We start from the raw sequence: 23,853 nt of genomic DNA on the forward strand, positions 1-23,853 counted from the left end.
CTCTGTGTCCAGCAGTCTATTTGGTATATTAATATTCTATTTACACTTAGGTGTAACAAGTCAGGCACACAAAGAAATTAAGGTTGCGTGAATTGTGTAATATGGCTCCAAAGAAATACGTGAATTCTAAATCATATGATGACTGGATAAATCCTGGAGATGAAGAAACACATCCACATTAAACTCAAGGGTGACACCTATGGGGAACAGAAAGGGGTGAGGGAACCCCTTCTTCATAGAATATGTTGCAAGGGGTGTGCAAGTAGTTGATTTGCCAATTCAGCAGCTGAAGTGAAAAATCAGGATTAAATAACCCCAAAATTTCATGAAAATTTTGTCAAATCAAAATCACTTTTCCTTAGTCACTGAACAAGAACAAGAAGTCCTATTCAGGCAGCCCTTTCCCAGCTTCTGGGTGAGAGCTCTGTCTAATCTTTATCAACTAAGGAAAGGGTTAGATCAGGAAATGAGTGAGGAGTATGAAAGTTCTACTAACCCAACATTTAGTTGTTGGGATTATTCCTCCTGACACGTTGGAAAATCTGAGCTCAAGTCTTTTTTCTGGAAGTTCCAGATGGAGGAGTGTGTTCCTATATTCCATAGGGTCATTCCCAGATCTGTGCTGTGTGGAACTCTGGGTGGAGAATGGCACAGTGCAGGCAAGGTTCAAGCTTTGTCACTAAATCTGCCCCACTTCGTGTTCCACACTCAGCTTATTTGGGCTCAACAGAGGAATAAAACGGGTGAAATATCTCAGTCATTTCAAACAGAGAAATCTGCATTTCAGTGTTTGATTTGCAGGGCTAAGGAAGCTGCTGAACAGGGTCGGCCACATAGCAGGGAGTGACTCCACTGCTGCCCTGCCCCAGACCCTGGGTGGGTCTCAGAGGCTCCATTGTTCCCTGAACACCTCCTAAATCATCGACATTTCTTATCCTGTCACGCAGCTTTACACTTACACTTTGGTTTGCAAAGAGTCAGGACAGGTAAAACATCATCATTTTGGATAACAAGGTATTATTTTAAAATACATCAAACTGTTCCATGTTACAATCCAGGCTGAATTCTCAGCACAGCAGGAAAGGGATGAGTCAGAGAAAATATTTCCATGGGAAACAAAGGTTTGTAATGTCAAAGCAGATCTGCCACTCCTTGGAGTCACAACAGGACTCATCTGCTCTGCACAAGTAACAGAGATTCTTCTGCCTTATGATCCCTTTTACTCCTCTCTCTTATCAACCAATGCTGACTATCCCAAAACCCCCCCAGCACTAACCAGCTATAATGGACTTTGGGATCAAATACGTTTTTAGGCACAGTTTAACTAGGAAGAATGTCTGTAATCCCAGAAAGGAGCCATTTGTGCTCTAGGCTGCCTGTTGGGAACATTCCTGAGTCTCCTGCTTCCCTTCTGCTCTCTTTGAGGTGGGACACGTTTGCAGTGGCAGCATGAGGGAATGCTGTTATTGAGCCTTATCCTGCTCCAGTGGCGTGTCCCACAGCCCCGTACCAGGGACAGGATTTATCTGTGGGTGACAGAGTGTCCGTCCATTTGGGTCGGCTCCCTGGCATCCTCTGACGGCAGTTAAGGAAACAACAAGTAGGTTTTGTGACACAAACTGCTCGAAACACTCCCAAAATTAAATTAAAGCCTCAGGCCTGGGACACGGTTCCTACAAGGAAAGCACAGATTCATTAAGAGGAAAATCGGCACGGTTTTATTTTTATTTCACCCCTTGGAGTCGGTGGCTGTGCTTAACAGCCGGGCCTGCAGGGGGCGCTCTGTGCCGCTGCCGCTTCCCAGGCCCCAAATCCCAGGGTTGGTGACTCAATTCTGGGAATGAATCATCTCCAGGTGGAAAATCCAACATTTTCAGGGGGTTTCGTGAAGATCAAAGGGTGAAATGGCTGTATGGGCAGAAATTCAAGAAAAGAACCAGAACTGAGTGGACTGGGTTCTCCAAGGGGCTTCATTCTGCATCAGGATTCTGACACACAGAATTGAGACCCACAGCAATGCTTCCATTTGCAAGGGCAGCTGTCAGGTATGGACAGGTACAGCAGCCCACTGCTACTCCTGGTGCCTTTGTGCACAGTCCTGCCAGGCTCTGGCACTCCTGGCTACAAGGAAATGGAACCACAGAGGTGACAAGGCAGATTTCCCTCTGGGCCCACCACCGACTCAAGGAATGAGAAAAGAAACTCTGACTCACTGTGCCTGTAACAAACAGCAGGAGGAAAGGAAGCTGCTCCTGTGATATTTCTGACATTTACCAGCCCACCATAACCATGAAAAATAGCAGCAGCCAAGTTAAATAAGTATGAGAATTCATGCAGGAAAATCCTTTCTTAACAATTTCTGTTAGGTTGCACATCACATATAACACTTTGGAGTGCTAATCCCAACAAACCTTGGAATTTCTTTAAGTGTTTCCACATTGTGGCTGCTGTATCCCTGGAGGTGTTCATGGCCTGCATCAACCTGTTCTAGTGGAAGGTGTCCCTGCCTGTGGCAGAGGGTGGGACTGGATGAGCTCTGAGGTCCCTTCCCACCCAAAGCATTCCATGATTCCATGATAAAGCACAAGTGACACCAAACACGTAGTCTCAGGCACAGCACAGCTTGTCACTGTCATATTTTCTGAAAAAATCCTCTTTGCCCAAGATTCTTCTCCTAGGAAGCTGAGAAGCCTCAGATAAAAAATAAAATAATTATCTGATTTGCTTCTCCTGTGTTGGAGTTGGAGATTGTTTATCCAACATGTGAATTGCTTTGACTTAATGACCAATCATGGTCAGGCTGGACTCTGGAAGGAGTCACGAGTGTTCATTATCATCCTTGTTAAGCCTTCTGCAAGTACCCTTTCTCTATTCTTTAGTATAGTTTTAGTATAGTATTCTTTTATATAATAAAATATCATAAAATAACAAATTAGCCTTCTAAAACATGGAGTCAGATTCATAATTTCCTTCCTGCCACAGGGAACTCCAAAAATGCCACTGGAGCTGACTCTCAGAGCTGTTTTAGCAGTGCCTAAAGAGAGGTTTCTGCACGCTGCAATTACTCCTAATGGAGCAGTTGGGAGCCCACGCTCCCGTGGCTCTGCCAAGCCTGGCTCCAGGGAACACCTTTCCCTGCACACACCTGCATTCCCAGCCCATGCAGGGCTGGCATCAAAGCTACCACAGCCTCAGCAATCAGCATTTTCTGACAACATTCCCAGTCTTAGTCCAGTGCTTTCCCACAGCCTGATGTCAGACTATTGAAAATCACAGCTGTACCCAAAAGTTCACAGCACTCACACACACACAAAGATTTTAAATAAATTCCAACAACTCCTTTCTGTCGAAAATGTTGTTAGAAATCATGTCACCAGATTTTTCTCAGTTATTAAATAAGCTGAATCCATTAGGAAAGCATGAAAAAGCACTCAGAAAGCACTTTGGTCACTTGCTTTGCTGGCGGTGGGCTGCCCAAAACAAAAGGCAGTTGCCACAAACCCCAGTTTTTAATTAAAGGAAGACTTAAAGCTGAATATGGGTGTCAGAGTCTGGTGGAAAACCAGGGCTCTTAGTTAAGGTAGCAGCCAGGACTGCCCAGGAAGGGACTTTCCTGGTACACACAAACATGAGTAACACAGTCCTTTATAAAGAGGCATAAACTGTCAAAAGTACTGAGAAATCCCCTTTTGTTCCCTTAAAGCTGTGTGACCAGCCAGGGCAGGCAGGAGCAGGGCTCCAAAGGGGTTTCCATGGGCTGAGAGCTGCCATGAGGACCAAATGTTAAAAGCACCTCCCTGGCAGCAGCTCCACAAAGCAGAGGCTGCAGGACTTGCCCTCATAGAGAGAGCTACAGTTGGAATTTCTCACTGAGCCCCACCAGAGATCTTCAGGCTCTGAGAATTCCTGTCAAGAAATACTGAGCATGAAACCAGCAGTAGGATCAGGAAAGCCCAAATACAAGGATCCACCAGGAGGGTACTAAGAGAGCTCCTTGTTTTCTAATTAAACCAAGGATCCACCAGGAGGGTACTAAGAGAGCTCCTTGTTTTCTAATTAAACCAAGGATCCACCAGGAGGGTACTAAGAGAGCTCCTTGTTTTCTAATGAAACCAAGGATCCACCAGGAGGGTACTAAGAGAGCTCCTTGTTTTCTAATTAAACCAAGGATCCACCAGGAGGGTGCTAAGAGAGCTCCTTGTTTTCTAATTAGACCCAGAACTAATGTTTAAACTAATGTTTAAGGCTTGCACAGTCAAATCTCTGCCTTTACTGGAAGCTGTGGCTTACTCCTGTGATCAGAATATATTCTTACAAAATTAACAAGAGAAATAATAATATATAAGTCTATAAATACAAGTATATGCATGTAAATATGTGAGCACAGAGATATAAATAATAGACACACCAATGCTTTACTGATGGGAACAGAATAAAACAGCTCAGCTCTGGGCTATGAGCCCCATCCTACTGTGTGTCCCTCCCAGGTCTAGGATTTATTTTTGAGCAGGAATTTTCCATGTGGTGTATGGGAAGATCCCTGTGGATAGCCCCAGGGCTGCTCCCTGAGTGCAGCACGCAGAGGCCATGGCAGGAGTCCAACAGCCTCAGCTCCCCAGCCTGGGACAGCTTCAGTCCCTTGGGCTCTGGCAGAGCCCCTGCGCTGCCTTTGCTGCTGCCTGCAGAAACCTGACTTCTGGAACACATCCTCCTGTCAGTTGGGTGTTTGACTCTCAAATAATAGTTTCCAGCCCAATCATACCTTGCTGAGATTTACCAGCCAGATAACAGGTTAAAGGAAGTGTGAAAGCACATCAGTGAGCTGACTTGCACTCCCCAGGGCTTGGTGCCCCAACTGAGCCTTCCTTCCCACACAATCTTTATCACACGATAAGAAAATTTAGTTTATTTTCCTGTCTCAGGTACTTTACTCCGTGATTTGCTTTATCATTAGAGTTCTGGAATGATGGAGGACTCAGGAGTTTAAAGTTAGTTATGTTTCTAGGGAAACAGGGACAATAATGAAGCATTTCCACACCACAGCCAGTTTCAAGGATTTGTGAAATATTTACACTGCTCCCAGTTAAAGTGCTTGAGCTCTTCAGGAGAATCTTCTATTTATTTTCCTCATACCAATCTGTTTAAATGTTCTATAACTGGCAGTCATTGAGACATTAAATTCTGTGCCCCAATAGCACTGCAGCAGCATGGGCAGGAATCATTCCAGGTCAGCTCAAATCATTGATCCATCATTTCTGTCCTGCCATGAACAAACCAGAGCCCTGACAGAAATGTCCTGTGTCTTACTCTCACAATTTCTGTTAACACAGAACCCTCACACAACCTTGTTTCTCACCTCTTTCAGTGCAGGAATTATGCATTCCCTTCACTACAATCCCTCTACTTCACAAAAATAATCATTTTCAGCAAATTCCCTCTTCTCAAGCCACTCACAGCTGTGTGTGCATGTGCTGGGACCTGCCCCTTCAGCACAGCAGCATTCTTGTCTCACAATCTATTGGCACATTCACAGAATACATAGCAATGCCAGGTTTTGAGCATTTAAAAAAAAAAAAAAAGATTTATGATGGGCTGTAAAAGTCAGCCAGCCAAGAATTGTATCTTGGGTAAACCAACTGCAGTTACCTTGGTACCAGCTGCAGATCAGAGCTTGTTGTCCCTGGTTCTTCCTACAAGGAAGTTTAAAAGAAAAAACAGAAAATTTTGTGCTTGAATTAAAAAGCTGCAAATACTTCATGCCTCTGATCTTTAAAAGGAGAGAAAAACATCCCAAGCTGTGATCTTAAGAGGGCCTGTGACATGATCAGTGGGGAGGGTGGAAAAAGTTCATGTGAGCAAGAGAAGAGATGGAGACTCAAAATGTGCATGTGAAAAAGCAGCATATTTTCATTGATGGAAGCAAAGGCAGAAATGAAAAATTACCAGAAGGGACAAACAGTTAAAAATTGAAAAGATAAATCCAGAATAATAAATTGGCTTTGCTCATTCATTCATAGATGTATCCATGGAACTGCAGGCACCAACAAAGTTGGTTAAAATGTTCAGTAAGTTCATTAAAGTGTAATTCATTATCTATCCCTGGAAGCAAATTCAGCAGAATGTGAAAAGAGAGAAGGATATACCAGTGTCCTCAAGGGCAAGAAAAAAGGGTTTACAGGACAATTAATAAAGCTACCCTGAAACAACAGGAATGCTTTTATAAAGCAGCAGTTACTGGCAAGGCAGAGAAGATAAAAGGTAAAGCAGAACCAGGTCTTAGCCAGGAGCTTGGGTGTGTCTGGATGACTCTGCTTGAAAAAATGTGTCTCCCTTCCCCTCTGATAAGGTGCAGATAAGGGAAATTCCCTGTGCTGACCATTCCTTATTGGGAAAAAGCTGACCATACCATAAATTAGGTTTATAGTACTGGCAGAAAAAGATACTTACACTGAATGCTAACAGCACCTTCCTCAGCTTGCTGTACTGAAGGCTTTTCCAAGCATTTAAAAACACATTCTCACCCTAAGGGAGCTCTTACCAAAACAAACACTGCACCCATTAAGGTGAAACAGAAATTGAAAGTCAAAAGATTTAGAATTAAGTTTTAGCAAAAATGCTGTGTGAGGGACTGATTTAGTACTAGAGGCTTATGCTGTATTTGGTGTTATAAATCAGATTAATCCATTTGACTGTGTGTCCCAATCCTTTCTTCTTACTGACGCTAAGAATTGCAGCTCATTCTTTGGGAGATTCTTCCCTGTGAGCTCATGCAAACCCAACCTGCCTGCAGTACCTGATCAATATTCTGCCAGTGCAATATATGGGGATTGCTGCTTTTACTCAAGATATTGCAGAGGGCATCCAGAAGCCATCCAGATGCCAATTTTCATGAGCTGGATCATAAAATATTAGGCAGCATCACAGATGAGCTTTTCATTTTGCAAAACCCAAAAATACACTGCATTGAGGTCCTGATATGGGAGTCCAGGGAATGCTGAAGGAATACCTGGAGGGACAAATGTTCATCTCTCCTTGCTCCAGGACATAGATCTCAAAAAGAACACTTATTCTCCTTTCAGCTTCTTGCTTTTCTGTTCAGTGAAGAAAAGCACATGCACTGGTGCTCTTTACACTCTAATTATGGACTTTAATATTTAACAAAAAAATAACTGTTTCCCAGTTGTTTTCTCTCAGTCACCTCCTGACACCAATATTTCATCTGTTCCCAGCCCTTGGAGCAGTTACTGGCTGGGCAGGTTTGTCCCACCCAGGGCTGAACAGGACATTCAGGTCTCCAGAAGGAACTGGTGTGTCTCTGGCAGCAGGAGCATCCCTGGGCCTCTGAGGAAAGGCTGCACAGCATTGCAGTGCAGGATGGAGAGCTGTGGGAAGCAAATTCTGCACAGAGAGCAAAGAGCTCTGCTGTGGTGTCCTGGGGCTGAAGAGTGGTACACATCCTGTGTGTATCCAGTGATATATTCCACACCTGAGTCACTGCAGAATTCCTCCTGATACGGCCTCCTCATTACCTGGTGATACAGGTGCCTTGGCTGGCCTCCTATTTGCTGTTTGCTCTTTCCCTCCCTGAATTTGCCCTGCAGTTTGACACCTCTGTACACAGGGAGTGCAGCTCATTGCGTAGCCTGGAACACCTGGAGGAGCATTTTTCATGGGTATAGAAAGGCCTGGCTGCTCCCAAGAGCTGCAAGTGCTGCCAGGCCAGAGCTTTCCTTCCATTCTCTTTCTTTCTCATTCCCTCCAAATTCTGTGGAACTCCTCAGAAGTGTTTTGGAGGAAGGAAGTAACAAAAGTTTTTGAAAATCCATCTTGGATAATAGAGGACCTGAAAATTTTAGAAATAACATTTTCATAACTCTCAAAGACCAGAAGACTGAGTGATTCTGTTTCTTCTCTTTGCTTCTCTCTTTCAGTAGCAATCAAAGGACTCAGTGTGTAATCAGACACTTGTTTCTGCTCACTCCCCAGGTACTCGGGGATGTCACTGCTTTTCTCTGCTACAAGTACAGCCATGGCTGCTTCAGGAGGATACTTGTGTCTGCACAAAACCACTCTCAGACACGGCACATCCTCTGTTAGCCCAAACGGAACCAAGAGTAAAGACAGAAAGAGCGAAAACTTCCTTTCTGAAAGAAGAAATTGTCTCAAGGGGAATGAGGGAAACAGAGGGGTGGGAACGTGAAGGTCCACACACATTGTTCACTGTTTGGGCTCCTTACAAGCTCTGTTATCAGGCTGAATCACTCTGTTAAAACAAGGCTTTGTGTGACTCCGCTCTGACCGCGGCGTTGGCCGCAGTGGGTGCGCTCCTAACCCCTTTGTTTCCTCGTAGGTAAACTCTAACCAGGTTTAGGAACGCTCCCCTCGGGAGGGAGACGCCTCCTCCAAATCCCACCTTTTGCTTCAAGCTGCAGAGGTCCGGGGGAGGGGATCCCTCCCGCGTGTGGAGGTACTGGGGGAGGAAACAGCCCACTCCACAGCCACTGACCAATAAGGGGAACCGCCGTGTTGGCAGAAGGCTTAGGGCTGATAAATTCCATGGGTCTCAGATAACACATTCTGGAGACAACTCCCATTGTCACCGGCATAAAAGCGGTGCGGTGGGGGAGCGGGGCACTCTCCTGCTTCGGGATCGCGAATCGCTGAGGTGCGGCTTAGGTCGGGTCTTTGCTCTTCCTCCCCATGGCCAGTTACAGCTTCAGGCAAACCAGCTCCTCCGTGGTGGGGGGACCCGGCGCCTCCTCCCTCCGCTTCGGTGGCAGCTTCAGGGCCCCCAGCATCCACGGGGGATCTGGTGGCAGAGGTGTGTCCGTGTCCTCGGCCAGGTTTGTCTCCTCCGGCCTGGGAAGCGGCCTGGGGGGTGGCTATGGCGGAGGCAGCTTCAGCAGCAGCTTTAGCTATGGGGGTGATGGGCTCCTGTCGGGAAATGAAAAGGCGACCATGCAAAGCCTGAACGATCGCCTGGCCTCCTACCTGGAGAAGGTGCGAGCGCTCGAGGAGGCAAACTCTGACCTCGAAACCAAAATCCGAAACTGGTACCAAAAACAAGGACCAAGCCCAGCTCGGGACTACAGTCCTTATTTCAAGACTATTGAGGACCTCCGAGACAAGGTAGGTGTTAATATTTATCAAAAGTCATCTTAGATTTCCACTTACAAAGGAAGCATGAAAAGCCAAAAATACCCTTGGGGAACCCCTAGAAAGCATTGCAGGTCATGGGAGGGAGAGGGAGGTGAGATGTAAATGCAGACTGGGTGGGGGGTTAAAATCAATGTCAATATGGAATTATCTACTTTTTGAAATGCTAGCCAAGAGGAGGTACAAACCAGTCAGTGGGGGATGCCCAAGTATTGAGGTCTGATAATGTTGGCTTTTAACAAAGCATGTGTTTATACACATGCTGGTCATGCACACACATATAACCAGTTAATGTATGTATGACCATATAGAAACTGATATATAAGAGAGCCAAGCTGTGACAGCTACCTGCCTGTCTCTGCAACCTCTCACCTGCCATAGAGCTTGAAAACCCTCAGAGGCCCAGACTCACTGCTTTAACAATGAAAATAAAAATGGGTTCAGAGTAATTTATTTTTCACATTTCCCATACTCAGCCTTGGAATTAAGTGAGCTGAAAGATCTGGCATAGGAAAAAAGGAAACAGCAGACATGAAGTAATCAATCCCATATATAAATGCAGGATTTGCCCCAAGAGCCCATGGGTACCTGATAACAGATTGCTGAGGTGATACACACCCTGCATAACACAGGGAGCAGCTGATTAACTATGTAAATAAAAGAAAGAAAACTTGAGGTTTAGTTTTCTGAGTTCAGCCTGGAGTTCATGACCGCTCCCACGCAGGTTGCTTCTCCTTGCTTCAACCCATCCACATTCACTCCTGATTTAAAATCTGAGCTCTGCTGATGGCAGAACTGGCAATGGGATTTCCTCCTGTTAGTATTCTCTTCCTCCTTTGTTTTGCTCTCCTTAGTTAGGGGTGGGAAACCATACAGCTGGTTTGTGGATGACCTTTTGAGTTTTTGAAGTGGCAGGCATAGAAGACATGCTTTCCAGGTAAAACTGAACAGAGATTCCTTTAAATAAAATTTCCTTCAGAGGCTTTCATGATGCATTAAAATAATCAATAAACACCATCCTGGTATTCTAGGAAATAAAAATGTGATCAAAGATGGTCTCTCAAAGTCCTCTCCCCCTTAGCCAGCATGTATTTTTGTCTCACTGTGGAACTTCTACCTAAATTGGCTTTCACTTCATACACTGGGCACGAGGATGTGTCCAAAACAGAATCCTGGCAGAAGTATGTGATAAATCTGTGTGACGTGTTTGCTGTAGATCATGGATCCTTCCCTACATCTCTATTTGCTGTAGCTACAGGTGAAATAGACTCTTCACTCTTATCTGCACAGCAGGGAAGCTGATAACAGTTGTTTCAGCCTCAGTAATGAGCTCTCATTGTTTGCAGATCCTTGATGCCACCATTGATAATGCCAGGATTGTGCTGCAGATTGACAATGCCAGGCTGGCTGCTGATGACTTCAAAACCAAGTGAGTAATTTCTGAGAGGAAAAAGATTTCATGAGTAGGCAAAAATCCTTGTTGAGCCAAAGGGCAGTGAAACTGGAATGGAATGCCCCTAAAACCCCTGTATCAATATTGGTTTGATCCTGTGCATGCAGTTCAACCTTCATGTCTTTGCTAGAAGCACAACTAAAATTTTTGCATAATGTGGAAAATGTGGAGAAAGGTTTAATGCTTGATGATATCTGCTACACCATAAATCCTACAAACCCAGATACATTCATACTGTGTTTCTTGTGAGCTGGGTGATCAGTGAACCTGGATGGGTTTGCTTTGCTTTTTTAAGGTTTGAGACTGAGCAAGGTCTGCGCATGGGTGTGGAGGCCGACATCAACGGCCTGCGCCGGGTCCTGGATGAGCTGACCCTGTCCAGAGCCGACCTGGAGCTGCAGATTGAGGGATTAAAGGAGGAACTGGCCTACCTAAAGAAAAACCACGAGGAGGTAAACCCCAAGAAACACGTTTGAAAGTGGCACTAGAAAAACAGCCTGTGGAGATGTGGAGTCCCTCAGGATTGCCTTGGGCTCAGTGAGGGAAAGATTCCTGTGTAGACTGGGATCCCTCCTGCCAGTATCTCAGGGGAGTCAGTCAGCCTTAGCCCTTGAAGAAAGGACAGAAGGTTCATAATGTTTTCAGTTTACAATTGTGCCCTCTTTTGTCTCCTCTGCCATTCCCCACAGGAGCTGAGTGCCCTGAGAGGACAAGTAGCCGGTCAAGTCAGTGTTGAGCTGGACTCTGCTCCAGGCATTGACCTGTCCAAGATCCTGGCAGATATGAGGGACCAGTATGAACAGATGGCTGAGAAGAACAGGAAGGATGCTGAGGCCTGGTTCCACAGCAAGGTAAAACCCCTCCATATTGTACAAACACCAACCAAAAAAATCCATGAAAGAAACAACTATTAAATCACACAGAAAAATGCTGTGACAGCTTTATGCCCCCCACATTTCTCACCTAGTGTTTTCCCTGTCTCAGACTGAAGAGCTGAACCGTGAGGTCGCCGTTAACACCGAACAACTGCAGAGCAGCAAGTCTGAGGTCACTGACCTGAGACGCACCCTGCAGGGGCTGGAGATCGAGCTGCAGTCCCAGCTCAGCATGGTACGTCAGAACTGGCACTGCCTGACAACCCCCACTGAAAAGGGCCCATATTTCCCTCCCCACACCAAGTCCTGCACTGGCAGCAACCTCTCCTGCCTGTGGTTTGCCCTGACAGAAAGCGGCGCTGGAGGGCACCTTGGCCGACACAGAAGCGCGTTATGGGGCACAGCTGGCACAGATCCAGGGGCTGGTTGGCAGCATCGAGGCACAGCTGGCTGAGCTCAGAGCTGACATGGAGCGCCAGAACACCGAGTACAAGATCCTCATGGATATCAAGACTCGGCTGGAGCAAGAGATCACTACGTACCGACAGCTCCTGGAAGGCCAGGAGTCCCAGTAAGAACCTTTTGCTCAGTCTGACCATGTCATGTCATGGTGCTCATTTGCCACAGCACCTTGGTTAACACAGTACTCCTGGGGTTCTACAGTTTTTAACAAACTAATTTTTCTGGAGCTAGAAATGTTACAGTTTTCATTCACATGAAGTGAGACCCCAAATAGTTTCTAAACAGGAAGGGGAACTGACAAGCAGCACAGTAGATTATTGCAACTAACAGTTGAAGTGATCAGCTGCATCACATCAGGAAAAGTGCAGTTAATAATGTTTTACAAAATATAAAAATTAATACCAAATTCCCATAAACTCCCTATTACCAAGTAGAGAACTCTTACCCAACAGGAATCAGTGTGGGAGGAAATACTGGGAAGAGAAGTGAAGGCAGTCACTGAGTGACTCCCACATGGTAGCACAGCTCAATCTCGTCTCACACAGCCTCAAGGAGGAAAAAAATGAGGCAGGGTTTGAAAGGTTTTGGTTTGCTCTGTTACTTCTTTTCCATAATGTCTTTTCCCAGTGCAGTTTAAAAATGTATTTCCTACCACAATTCCCTGTCCTTTCCTGAGAAGGAGGGCAGGGAGATGAGCATCTCTTTCCTGACTGCACAAAATGCACCTGATTGATAGATAATTTGCTTTCATCAATTCTCATCTCATGCAGAATTTGATGTATTAACTCTCCTTCCAATTGTTCTCTTTGTTCCACAGGATGTTTGGCTCCCTTTCGGGAACTGCCGGTAAGAATTCCTTCTTTTTCAGAAGAAGTTTTATTTTCTAAAGCCACATAACTGGTAGTTGTGTCTGTTCTAGAGACTGGGGTCTGCATAATTTGTTAGAAAAAAAAATTATGTCTCTGGTTAGATTGGAACAAATTTCAGCAATTAAAATATGTCAGATATCAGAAAAACATCTCAGACTCTGCTGAAGCAAAGCACAAAACACTTAATCATTTCCCCAGATGAAAGGACACGGGAATTGAAGCTTGGCCAGCTCGGGGGAATTGCAGGAACATGCCAGTAAAAGCTGCCTTGGGCTGTTAGAGGTCAGCAGTGTCATAAAAGGGATGAGTCAAATCCAGGTGATGGAGAGGAAAATTCTGAGAGAAGGGAATGACAGATGAGGCCCCAGCCAAGCTCAGCGCCCACCACAGAGTGGTCTGTGTGAGCTGGGCTTAAATTATTGCTGTTCTTTCTCTCCATGTTACTGCAGACAAAAGAGACAAGCACTGAAGGCCTTTCAAAGGTCATCTGCAAACTGAGAAAAAGCAGACAACACATGTGGATTGAGATGGAGAAATTACTCTGAACTGCTGGAAATGACTCTTGAAGCACAGAAGGTTCTTGGCCACACAAAGTTTAGGCATTCACTTAGCGATGATTAAGATGCATATTGGGTCAGCTTTGCAATTATTTCTAGGTTTTGCATGTATTGAACTGCTGCATCTACTCAAATAAAGATGATATTCTTGCAATCTTTGCTTCTTTGGAGTTATTGTGATATTTCACTGGAGTTTGGCTTTACTCAGGCAGGAATTAGCCAGCCAGCCTCCCTGAGAGTGCTCACAATGCAGGGGGCTTGGGCTCCATCCTGATTCTGCTGGCTCCTCTTGCTGGCAGAAGCTTGGAATACAGAGGCAGTGGCATCCCCAGCCCTTGGAGGGGGACACAAGAGTGACCTGGGTTTCTCACTGTGATGCTGTGCACTCTGCAGAGCAGGGGCAGTGGGATGGGAAGTGGTTCTGGAGAGCAGCAGGAGTTGGGAGATGTTTCATAGAGTAAAATACAAAGTAAAATATTGGCTCGTAGATAATTCCTGCAGGAGCACATGAGGTGAGCTGCAGTTGGGAGAATTCTTCACTTACATTCTCTGTTCACACAGGGCTTACAAAGCATTAGCACCAATTTCAGCCTACTTACTTTCCATGCCATTGCAAGGATATTATCCTAGCTGAAATTCCAAGTGGAATCACTTTTAGTTCCAACAGCCAGAAATCACTGATTTTATTTGCTACCAAACTGACAGCCAAGGAAACTTCAGGGATTGTGCTAAAAGCAAACCACGGCTCCAGCCCAACCAGCCCCTTCCCAGCTCCTGCTGTTACCAGAGGCACAGTTTGCTCCACAGCTGGGGGGATTGAAAACAGGGATATACCCAGACTGAAAGTATCCCAACACTGCTCTCCCCCAGAGTGGATCAGTTTGCAGTCTGTGATTCAGGGAGACATCATAAAATCTTTCAGCACTTCTCTCCTTGGTCCTGAGGAACGTCCATGATCCCTTGTTCACAGCAGATTAGTGGAGTGTACACATGGCTCAGAGCACCCAAGCTCTGGACCTCCTCTCTCAAGGTGGGGCAATCCTCCTCAATCCAAAGGTGCTGGCACTTGGGTTTGGTTGAGCAGTGACTCAGGTGACCTGTCAACATCATCTGTCACTACTGACACCAACAATCCCAGCTCAGCCTCTGGAATGAAGCATGGTGGCCTTTAGCAGTGGCTTCACTTTGACACAGGAAAACGGTGACAGGAGAGAAGAACAATCAAAAAGACACAGAGAAAGGGACAAGATGGGGAGAAGAGGGGGAAAGATGGGCAGAATCAAAGGGAACAATGGCCCAAGAGGCACATGGGGTCCAGGGATCCTTCAGGAGTTCACCCATTTTTGTGGGGTTCACTTCTGGAAGAGCCAGGAGAAGAAGAACTCGTGCATTCAGTACAGGCAGTTGCTGAGTGCAGACACATTAACACATGGTTTGTACCAAACTTATTCCCTACAACACCGAGACCTGGAAACCTCCCTATATGAAAGAACAAACAGCTTCAGGTTTGTTTTTTAATCTTAACAAGTCCCATTCCCTGAGAGCAATTTCTTGTGACAAAACCAGTCAGGGTGGGAGCTCACTGTTGCAGATTTCTGGTATTGTCCAGCTGCAAATGTGCAAGTCTGACAAGAAATTCTCATGCTCCAAGAATGCAAGCTATAAAAATCCTAAATTCTTGTTTCTATGGCTTAGTTCTAATTTTATTTTATAATTCTATTAATTTTTTTCCTCTATCTCTAAGGCAGTGAAGGATTTCTGCTAAAATGTTAGATATAAATCACTCAGGCACTATAATTTTAGCGTCTAGTTGAGGGAAAAAAAGTGTTTTCTGAAGGCATGTCATGTCTCCTCTGAGTGATGGTTTTATCACTCATAGAGTGATCACTGAGATGACAAACAAGCTGCTGCTTGACTGGAACTTGCTGTCCTGAGAGGAGGGGCTGGAGTGTGTCAGCCCCGTTAATCCCACAGCAGAGGCAACAAAAGAGTTTGTGCAGCACAGACATGTCAGGGAATGTCTTCCAGGAAATCCCTGTGGAAGATGACAAACCAAGGAGTTCAGGTACCACAGGTACAATTCTGAGACTGTGCAAAGGATGAGTCCATGTGTCAAGGCATTGGATAAGGAATCTCTGAGCAAAGGTAGTGAGACCAGAATAAAGGCATAAGCTTGAAAGAGCCTTTCTTTTTTTTATTCTTTTTTTTTTAATTTCAACAAGTGATTGGCTTCTATTTCCCTGTACAGCCTGTAAGGAGAAAATGCTGTAGAAATTGTTGCCTAAATTATGTTATGGGGCATGATCTGTACTGGCTGCTTGATTTATTTTGTTTCCCAATGGCAAATATTCAACAGAAGGGAACAGCTTTTATCTGCTACCTGGTTTTTGTAAGCATTCATCTGATACTGATCCAGCATGACACCTGGGGCATGTTAGAAAGCAGCAAAGTGTGTTTCACCATTGACCTTCCAAAGGAGTTATCACACCTGAGTGAAAGAAGACTCAATGAAAAGTCCCCAAAGTTTCCTACTAAATTTGGCAGTGTTTTGTTGCTTGGGTCTTTTTAATGGAATATGATTTGCTTATTGTGGGCTCTCTCGGTTGAACAGCCCCTGGCAGTGCACACACTTCAGGGCATTGATTATAGGAGTCTTTAAGACAATTTTTTATCTTCAGGAGGGCTTGTCTGAACTTGTTTCATGAGCCACCAACCCTTGGAGACACAGGGATCTGGCAAGGTACACAGACCATTAATCTGCCCAGCAGCAAAACTGAAGGGCTGTGGCAACGGGCCAGGTTCAGTTTGAAACATGTTTCCAGAGCGGTGAACACCCACCCCTGTGCTCTGCTCAGCCTGGAACGAGTGGCCGTGCCCAGAGCCAGCCTGGGGGGACACATCACAGGTGGACTCTGCCATTTCTTCCCTCCTAAGTGTGCATCTCCGAGTGAAAATGCTGTGTACTCCCTGTGCCTGCATTAACATCTCAGCTGGAAATGTCAGAAACCCCCTTGGTTTATTCCAACAACTCCTGTGAGCCTCGGTTTATCCAAAATCCCCATCCTGAGCTCTAAGCTCAGTTTCTGTACTGCCAAAGACTGCTAAAAACAATGCTCTTCTTATGATGTTTTTAGCAAAGGCATACATTTTCTTCTTTAAGCTTTATTTGAGGTCTCTGTGCTGTGCAGAGAACTGGGTGCTCTGCAAACTCCACACTGCCCACAGCCCGACCCCAGCAGGGCACAGGGGCAGCTCCTGCTTCCTCCCACTCTGCCCAAATCTGCCTTCCCTGCAGGGCTGCAGGACTGAATTCCTGAATTTCACTGGCAATTCATTAGCTCAGTAATGTATTTCTGTTTCAGACTCCTGCTTTAAATGAAGGGTTAAAGTGCCTCTTCTGAGTGTTTCTCAAGCCTTATTTTCAATGCTACTCCATTTCCTTGTGCACATTGGCATTAAACACAGGTATTGCTATCAGAACTGTGTTATCTTAAACCCTTTCTCTTTACATTTTCCAAAGTAACAGGATCTTAGTCCTCCCACATTTACTCTTTTAACTGAGTTGTTTCAATCTGTGTTACCTTTCTGGTTTATTTCAAAGTGATTAATAAATTTACTGTTTCCACTCTCCCTTGCACACTGATGGATGCTGATTGTTCCTCACACAGTGCCTTGAATAGATGCTTTTTGTAATAAAAATTCAGACTCCAAAATCCAAATATTAGTTCCAAGAAAAAATCAAGAATAAGAACATTTCTAATTCAATTCCGAAATTTTAAAGGGAAAAAGATGCAGATAGAAAAGAAGGAATAACAGTGAGATGAAGAGACGATTGTACATTTTTCAATGAAAGGAGAATTTTGCTTAAGCCTCATTTTAAGAAAAAGTTGATTTTCTGAAGGTAGCCATGGTGAGCATTGTAAATAGGCAAGTGGGTGGGGCTGAACTCACTTTGTTTTTCCATTCTTAAATGTCAGAGAAGTAAACTCCAAGTTTCAGAACTATAGCCTGAAGAAAAAACATCATCTGATTCATGCCTTTTGTTTAATTAAAAAAAGAAACCCCAAGCCCAAGCCCCTGCGATGTGCTGCCAGCTCTGCTTGTCAGGAATGTCATCACAGTTGGCCTCACCTCTAGGGAGGAGGAATTTTGGAGGGAGGGCTGCAGTGGGGTTTGTCTCCCAACACCCAATCATGAGGATATAAAAGAGGCACCAGGGCAGCGAAGGCACAAGCTGTCTTCTCTTGCAAGGCTGCAGAACTGACCTTTGCTCTTTCTCTTTCTTCAGCCATGGCCACTTCCTACATGAGCTCTTCCTCCACCTACGGGGGTGGCTTTGGGGGTGCCGGGGGCAGCAGCTGCCGCCTGTCCTCGGTGCGTGCTGGGGGCGCCTGCCGGGCCCCGAGCATCCACGGCGGCTCCGGCGGCCGCGGCGTCTCCATCTCCTCAGCCAGGTACGTCTCCTCTTCAGGAGGAAGCTATGGCTTTGGGGGAGGCTATGGAGGAGGCTTTGGAGGGGGGGCAGCCTGTGGTTTTGGAGGGGGCGCTGGCTTTGGAGGCGGCGCTGGCTTTGGTGGAGGATTTGACCTTGGTGGTGGCTTTGGTGGCGGCGATGGCCTCCTGTCTGGCAATGAGAAGATAACCATGCAGAACCTGAATGACCGGCTGGCTTCGTACCTGGACAAAGTACGAGCCCTGGAAGAGGCCAATTCTGATTTAGAAGTGAAAATTCGAGACTGGTATCAGAAACAAGCTCCCACCAGCCCCGCCCGTGACTACAGCAACTATTACAAGATAATTGAAGATCTCCGAGACAAGGTATGACATTCATATGTAGATGAGTTATCAGAAGGTAAGAGAATTATGGAACTGCATGTTCCCTGTCTTTAAAATAATTACAAAAGAAGTAGATACATTGAGGTCCTGAGCATTCTAGCAGAATAGAGTAGCCTCTTCTCAATTTAAACACCAAATATCTTATCCTGACAATGTGATGTTTGTTGAAATTAAAATGATTGCTGTAAAAGTTAGCAAAATGTGTTTAGAATTATCAATACATTTTTCCAGGAATCAAATAGTAAAGAATGTGACAGGTAGGCCTCAAAGGCTGGAAAGATAATTCACCTGGCTACAGATAAGATCAGGTGTTGTACAAACACATTTCCCTGTTATGGTTCTAATCTGTGTTGCACAGAGTATCACAGCCCTCTGGTTTGCTCATGGAATGTGGACCAGATATTTTACCATTATTCACAGGAACTTTTCTCCATGTTTCTTAATTGCAGATCCTTGCTGCTACCATTGATAATTCCCGGGTCATTTTGGAGATTGACAATGCCAGACTGGCTGCTGATGACTTCAGACTGAAGTAAGTTCACCTGGAGCTCATTTGTCTTCACTCTACTTGTCTTCACTCTCTCAAAGCAGTTTTTTCTTTAGTAACTTCAGATACAAAACATCCTGGCAAGCAGAATCCATTGATGAAGGACCAATTCAGAGTATAAGCCTGACAGAACACACCATTCTGATCACTGAGCTGTTTGCATGATCAGTTACAGCCCATGTCTTCATTTTTTGTGATACTCAAATATTCTTAGTAGCCTGAATCACAGGGGAAAGAAGGCAGGAATAGGTGGGATTTTCACTTAGAAGGAAAGTGGCAGGAAAAGATTGCTGTGGGGCTTCAGCATTTCTCTGCTGGAGTGTGAAATTTAGAGTAAACTGGGGTTTTTCCAGCTCTCAGGCTCAGTACATCAGATGGTAAAGGTCCATGTGCAGCTGCCTTCCCTGCAGCAATGCACCTGCAGGTTTCTATTTTCTCTCCTGTATCCCAGGCAGCCCTGCCCCACCTGTGCTTTCCTACGCAAATCTGGGAGGACACTGCAAAACTTCTGTCCTATGTGACAATGTTTCTAATGATGCTGATAATCAGCATTAGGTTCTGCAAGGTGAAATGTTATGTCCTCCTCAGGAACAAAATCATACGGCATTGTCTGTGCTTCCTTATGCCACAGCTGGATATCGGGAAAAAATGTCTTTATTGCTTTCACACTTCTGAATCTGTTTTCATCTACAGTCCACTGTTCCTCCCATATGTGATCATTTTATAGCTCTACTGAATACAAACTCGGACATGTTCCAGTGCTTGTTTCTTTTCTGAACTGCAGGTATGAGAACGAGCTGTTCCTGCGCCAGAGCGTGGAGTCCGACATCAACGGCCTGCGCCGGGTCCTGGACGAGCTGACCCTGTCCAGAGCTGACCTGGAGATGCAGATTGAGACACTGAAAGAGGAGCTGGCTTATCTGAAGAAGAACCACGAAGAGGTGAGAATCCTGGAAGTGCAGGGAGATCACTCCCCTTTGGAATTTCTCTCTTGTAAATGAAACATACATGTAAATTACATGTAGATACGTGTGTCCTGTGTGAGTACACAGAGACAGAGAAGCTGTTGCAATGAGAAAGAAAATGTGATAAATGTTTTATGTGTGTTCCATCTGTGGTACTTGATAGCACAGGTACTGTTTACCACAGCAGGGATTGCTGGGGGCAGGAGCAGTGTGAGAGGAGAGAGCCTGATCTTTTTGTGCCCTGTCTGCTGCCCATGCAGGAAATGAAAGAGTACTCGAACCAGCTGAGTGGAACAGTCAATGTGGAGATGGATGCAGCTCCTGGCATTGACCTGACCAGAGTTCTTGCTGAGATGAGGGAGCAGTATGAAGCTCTGGCTGAGAAGAACCGTAAGGATGCTGAGGCCTGGTTCTTCACTCAGGTATGGTCACACCAATAAACAGCACAGCAGTGCACTGCCTCAGCATTACTGCCCTGGCAGGTCCCTACCTCCCTTTCTCAAAATGATTGATTTTTTAATACATTTGTATGTGATTTTACATTATTTTTCCTTTCAGACTGAGGAGCTGAACCGTGAAGTTGCCACCCACACCCAGCAGATTCAGACCAGCAAGTCAGAGATCACTGAACTCCGCCGCAACCTGCAGAGCCTGGAGATCGAGCTCCAGTCGCAGCTCAGCATGGTACGGAGCTGCCCTGACACCAGGAGGCACTGCCTCACACTGTCCCCTTCCTCCCTCTCCTCGACTGCTCCTCCGTGGGACAAACTTCCTTCTAACCTGTTCTGCCATTGCTGCACTTTAGAAAGCCGGGCTGGAGGCCAACCTGCGGGACACGGAAGGCCGATACTGCGCGCAGCTGGCTCAGATCCAGGCGCTCATCACCAGCGTGGAGGAGCAGCTGAGCGAGCTGCGCTGCGACATGGAGCGCCAGAACCAGGAGTACAAAATGCTCATGGACATCAAGAGTCGCCTGGAGCAGGAGATCGCCACGTACCGCCATCTGCTGGAGGGCCAGGACGCACAGTATGTCACTGTCCCGGTCCTGATGAGCAGATAAGGGTAACAACACGCGCTGTGCAGCCGGAGCTGGGGCTGCCAGGCTGACTCTGGAGTGCTCGGTCACGCTCCCTGCACACGCAGCCTTTGGAGCACTGGCAAAGTCCCTGGTACTGCCAGAACTCAAGCTCAGTCTGCACATGGGTGGTGTGGAGGATTTGAAAATATAAATGGCACCGTTTTGATCATGATGAACTACAGAAGGCACCAGGCCCCATAGATATGTCTCACTTAATCCTCTGGTTGCACTGGAATTAGAGCCTTCGGGCTGAGACAACCTATAAAAACCTGCTCCCAGTATTTCTTTAGCTCTTGGTTGTCCCAATTTGTGCACAGAGGTGAAAATAAATACTCATCCTCACACACCAGTATCCCCAGCAAGAAAAGAGCCTGGAACAGACTCCAGCTTAGTTCAGTAAAATCTGCATTTTCATGTTCATTTCTCATTTCTGATCTATACATGGAATTACTTGTGATTTCTGAGGAGGAATCAGCTCCTTACATAGTTTCTAGAAGAGGCATTTTGAGGACAGGAGCAGTATAAGGAGACACCTCAGGACAAGGAACTGGTCTGACCACTGTTCCCATTCCCTTTCAAGTACATAGGGGTGGATTTCAAAGCTGAAAGCACCTTAACACCACCTCCAGTAACAACACACCTCAGAACCAGCCATTGAGAGCAGCTCTGTGAAATCTAGCTATCCACACAAATTCCTAAATGGTTCAATGGTTTCAGGGGACAAGGTCAGAAATGGTCATTAATCAAATATTTCTTTTCTACAGGTTGTCAGGGCTGAACCCCAAGGACGGTAAGAAACATTTTCATTTAATGAGGGGCTGAAATGAACAGGCAAAATAGGATTAAATAAACCTTTTAGCCTGGGATTTCTTCTTACTACCCACAGATTCCATTCTCCCTACAATGAGCATGTTCTGTATCATGTAGAGACAAAAATATAATACTTTATTTTATGTGCATTTTTGAAATCGGTAGATTTCCAAAATGATTGCATGAGCTGCTCATGGGATTCTAAAATACCCAGATCTCCCAAAGATTCATTCCTCTGCTGATTCACATAACATTCAAGATGCTTCCAAATCCGTATCTGACATGCACTCCTAAGGTTTTCTGGATGAGGACCAGGAGGGAAAGTAAATAAGATGTAAAGGCAGTTCTGCCTTTGATATGTGAAAGATCTTGTGAGGAAACAAACAAACACAACCTCATGGTTCAGCTCCTCAGGGTGTTGGCAGTGCCTTAGTGGCTTTTTTGTTCCCTATTTAATTTTTTTTATTCCCCCTACAACAGCATTTGGGAGCGGTGCAGGACGTCGCTCTGGCACAGATGATGATGGAAAACCCATTTCTACCCGTGACAGGAGATACCCGTAAAGAAATACCAAATCTCCACGTGGACCCAGTGCAGCCTCACACTGGCTAATGCTGAGATAAAGAACCTTTCACTTCCCCAAAGCACAAGAATGTATCCAAGAATGTCTTTCCTTAGATTTGCTCTGCCTTTGTACACGAGCATTGGCTCACTGGGTCAGAGAAGCCAAAGCCTGTTTTCTGCTGGTGCCCTATTGTGTCCTAACAATAAAGTTTCTGTTCTGCTTCTGCAAATGAATCCAGTCTAATGGTGTTTTTTGAAGCCATTGTGCCACACACAGCCCACAGGCCCTCCCAGCATGGGCTGCTGGAAGCCAGCCAGGGGATACTCGGGGAATAACAACAGCAGTAACAATAATAACCTTAAAAATAATAATAAAGATGGTGATGAACGGCCAGATAAAGTGTCACTAGATTCTGCCAGCCATCTGGAGCTGGTGTCAGTTAAAAACAGAGAAGATAGCATAAAAAATCCTTAAGATCTTTGTTCTTAATTCCAAGGGCACATTAGGGCTACAATTTATGCACCAATAAAACGCATCTCTGAAAAAACTGCATATATTTGTGTTCCTGCATTGCCTACAGCACCAAGGCAAATTCCCTCAGCTCCTAAGGAAGCAGCAGGCACAGTCCAGGTGAAACAAATTGCTCAGAGTTTGCTGCAACTGTTTTGGTTTTCATCCATCAGAAAGAACATCCTCCACCCATGGCACTGCTGTGCCTGTGGTTTTAGCCACACCACCTTCTCCCAGCTACAAATCCCCCACCAGTGGAACTGAAGAGATGCTGATAAAACTTTAAGAGCCTGGTGAACCCCAGAAGCACACAAAGCAGTTACCTAAGTGCTGTACTTTGCTCACATAAACATGTTTGAAAAAGGCATCCTTAGCCCCATCACTGGACATTCAATCCACATTACAGTACCTGCAAAAATGATGTAATTTCTAGAATTACATATTTTATTTTCCTTCCAAGCTCCTTAGAGACACTATTTTTGTGTCTTCTATTTTCTGACGTTTAAGAAAAAGAAATATACAGTGCTGGCATCACCAGTTAGGCCATGAGATCATGGGTGCTGCTGGTAAGAAATGCACATCCTGCTGGCATTCCCACTGGAAGGAGTTCAGAAGAGATTCTGGCAAACTGCAGCAAAGTCACATCACAATCCACTAGAGAGGAAAACCAAAGGGTATAAATGATGTTTTTTCCTGATCCAAAACCGAGGTGACTATTGCTTGTATCACTCACACAGCAAGAGAAGGAATTCCTACAGCCTCAGGCAGCTCTCCATCCATTTGTATTCCAGATGGAGGAGTTGAATCAATCAGTGATTGTTGCAGAACATTGACCTGTACAATATACTTGTCAAAATATTCCGCCTGTATTTAACCTGGAGCCTCGAAATTCAGCTCAGTTTGCTTCCCATGCTCCAATTCAGTAAAACAGCCACAATTCCCAGGTGAAGCAAGCCCGGACTGCAGAGCAGCACCATCTCCCGGGGAGCAGAGCAGTCCCCATCCAAGGGTGCCACCTGCTGACAAGTTTATTTCCTTACTCCGGGTGTCACTTCCATTCTCTGTTCTGGATTAAAGAGGTGACTAAACCCAAATTCAACACTGCAGCCTGACAAAGAGTCATGTCAGATTTTGAAGTAAGTTGTTTGGTCTGTTCATCGATCCTCAGCA

General features: G+C 45.4%; 2 protein-coding genes across 2 annotated transcripts; both read left to right on the forward strand.

The window, feature by feature from the left end:
• The first annotated feature begins 8,537 nt into the window (after window positions 1–8,537).
• Window positions 8,538–13,526, forward strand: LOC139601482 (keratin, type I cytoskeletal 19). Its single transcript, XM_071450591.1, has 8 exons — window positions 8,538–9,129; window positions 10,503–10,585; window positions 10,905–11,061; window positions 11,299–11,460; window positions 11,594–11,719; window positions 11,835–12,055; window positions 12,764–12,792; window positions 13,265–13,526. The coding sequence occupies exons 1-8, from the start codon at window positions 8,701–8,703 to the stop codon at window positions 13,282–13,284; spliced, it is 1,227 nt and encodes a 408-aa protein (XP_071306692.1). The 5' UTR covers window positions 8,538–8,700; the 3' UTR covers window positions 13,285–13,526.
• A 3,946-nt stretch (window positions 13,527–17,472) lies between these two features.
• Window positions 17,473–22,406, forward strand: LOC139601475 (keratin, type I cytoskeletal 15-like). The gene is made up of 8 exons (XM_071450579.1): window positions 17,473–18,190; window positions 18,658–18,740; window positions 19,540–19,696; window positions 19,981–20,142; window positions 20,279–20,404; window positions 20,526–20,746; window positions 21,563–21,588; window positions 22,089–22,406. Exons 1-8 carry the CDS (start codon window positions 17,663–17,665, stop codon window positions 22,169–22,171), a joined length of 1,386 nt encoding a protein of 461 aa, XP_071306680.1. The 5' UTR covers window positions 17,473–17,662; the 3' UTR covers window positions 22,172–22,406.
• Window positions 22,407–23,853: the final 1,447 nt, after the last annotated feature.

The sequence above is a fragment of the Agelaius tricolor genome, unplaced genomic scaffold (assembly GCF_023055355.1).
Source record: "Agelaius tricolor isolate 1412-34295 unplaced genomic scaffold, bAgeTri1.0.p SCAF_31, whole genome shotgun sequence".
NCBI lineage: Eukaryota > Metazoa > Chordata > Aves > Passeriformes > Icteridae > Agelaius > Agelaius tricolor.

Excerpts from the sequence above, each read along its gene's own strand:
- LOC139601482 (XM_071450591.1), top strand. The coding sequence starts at position 8,701 with ATGGCCAGTTACAGCTTCAGGCAAACCAGCTCCTCCGTGGTGGGGGGA. Across the intron at positions 9,130-10,502 it reads TTGAGGACCTCCGAGACAAG|ATCCTTGATGCCACCATTGA; the intron begins GTAGGTGTTAAT and ends CATTGTTTGCAG. Across the intron at positions 11,461-11,593 it reads AGGCCTGGTTCCACAGCAAG|ACTGAAGAGCTGAACCGTGA; the intron begins GTAAAACCCCTC and ends TCCCTGTCTCAG.
- LOC139601475 (XM_071450579.1), top strand. The coding sequence starts at position 17,663 with ATGGCCACTTCCTACATGAGCTCTTCCTCCACCTACGGGGGTGGCTTT. Across the intron at positions 18,191-18,657 it reads TTGAAGATCTCCGAGACAAG|ATCCTTGCTGCTACCATTGA; the intron begins GTATGACATTCA and ends TCTTAATTGCAG. Across the intron at positions 21,589-22,088 it reads AGGGCTGAACCCCAAGGACG|CATTTGGGAGCGGTGCAGGA; the intron begins GTAAGAAACATT and ends CCCCTACAACAG.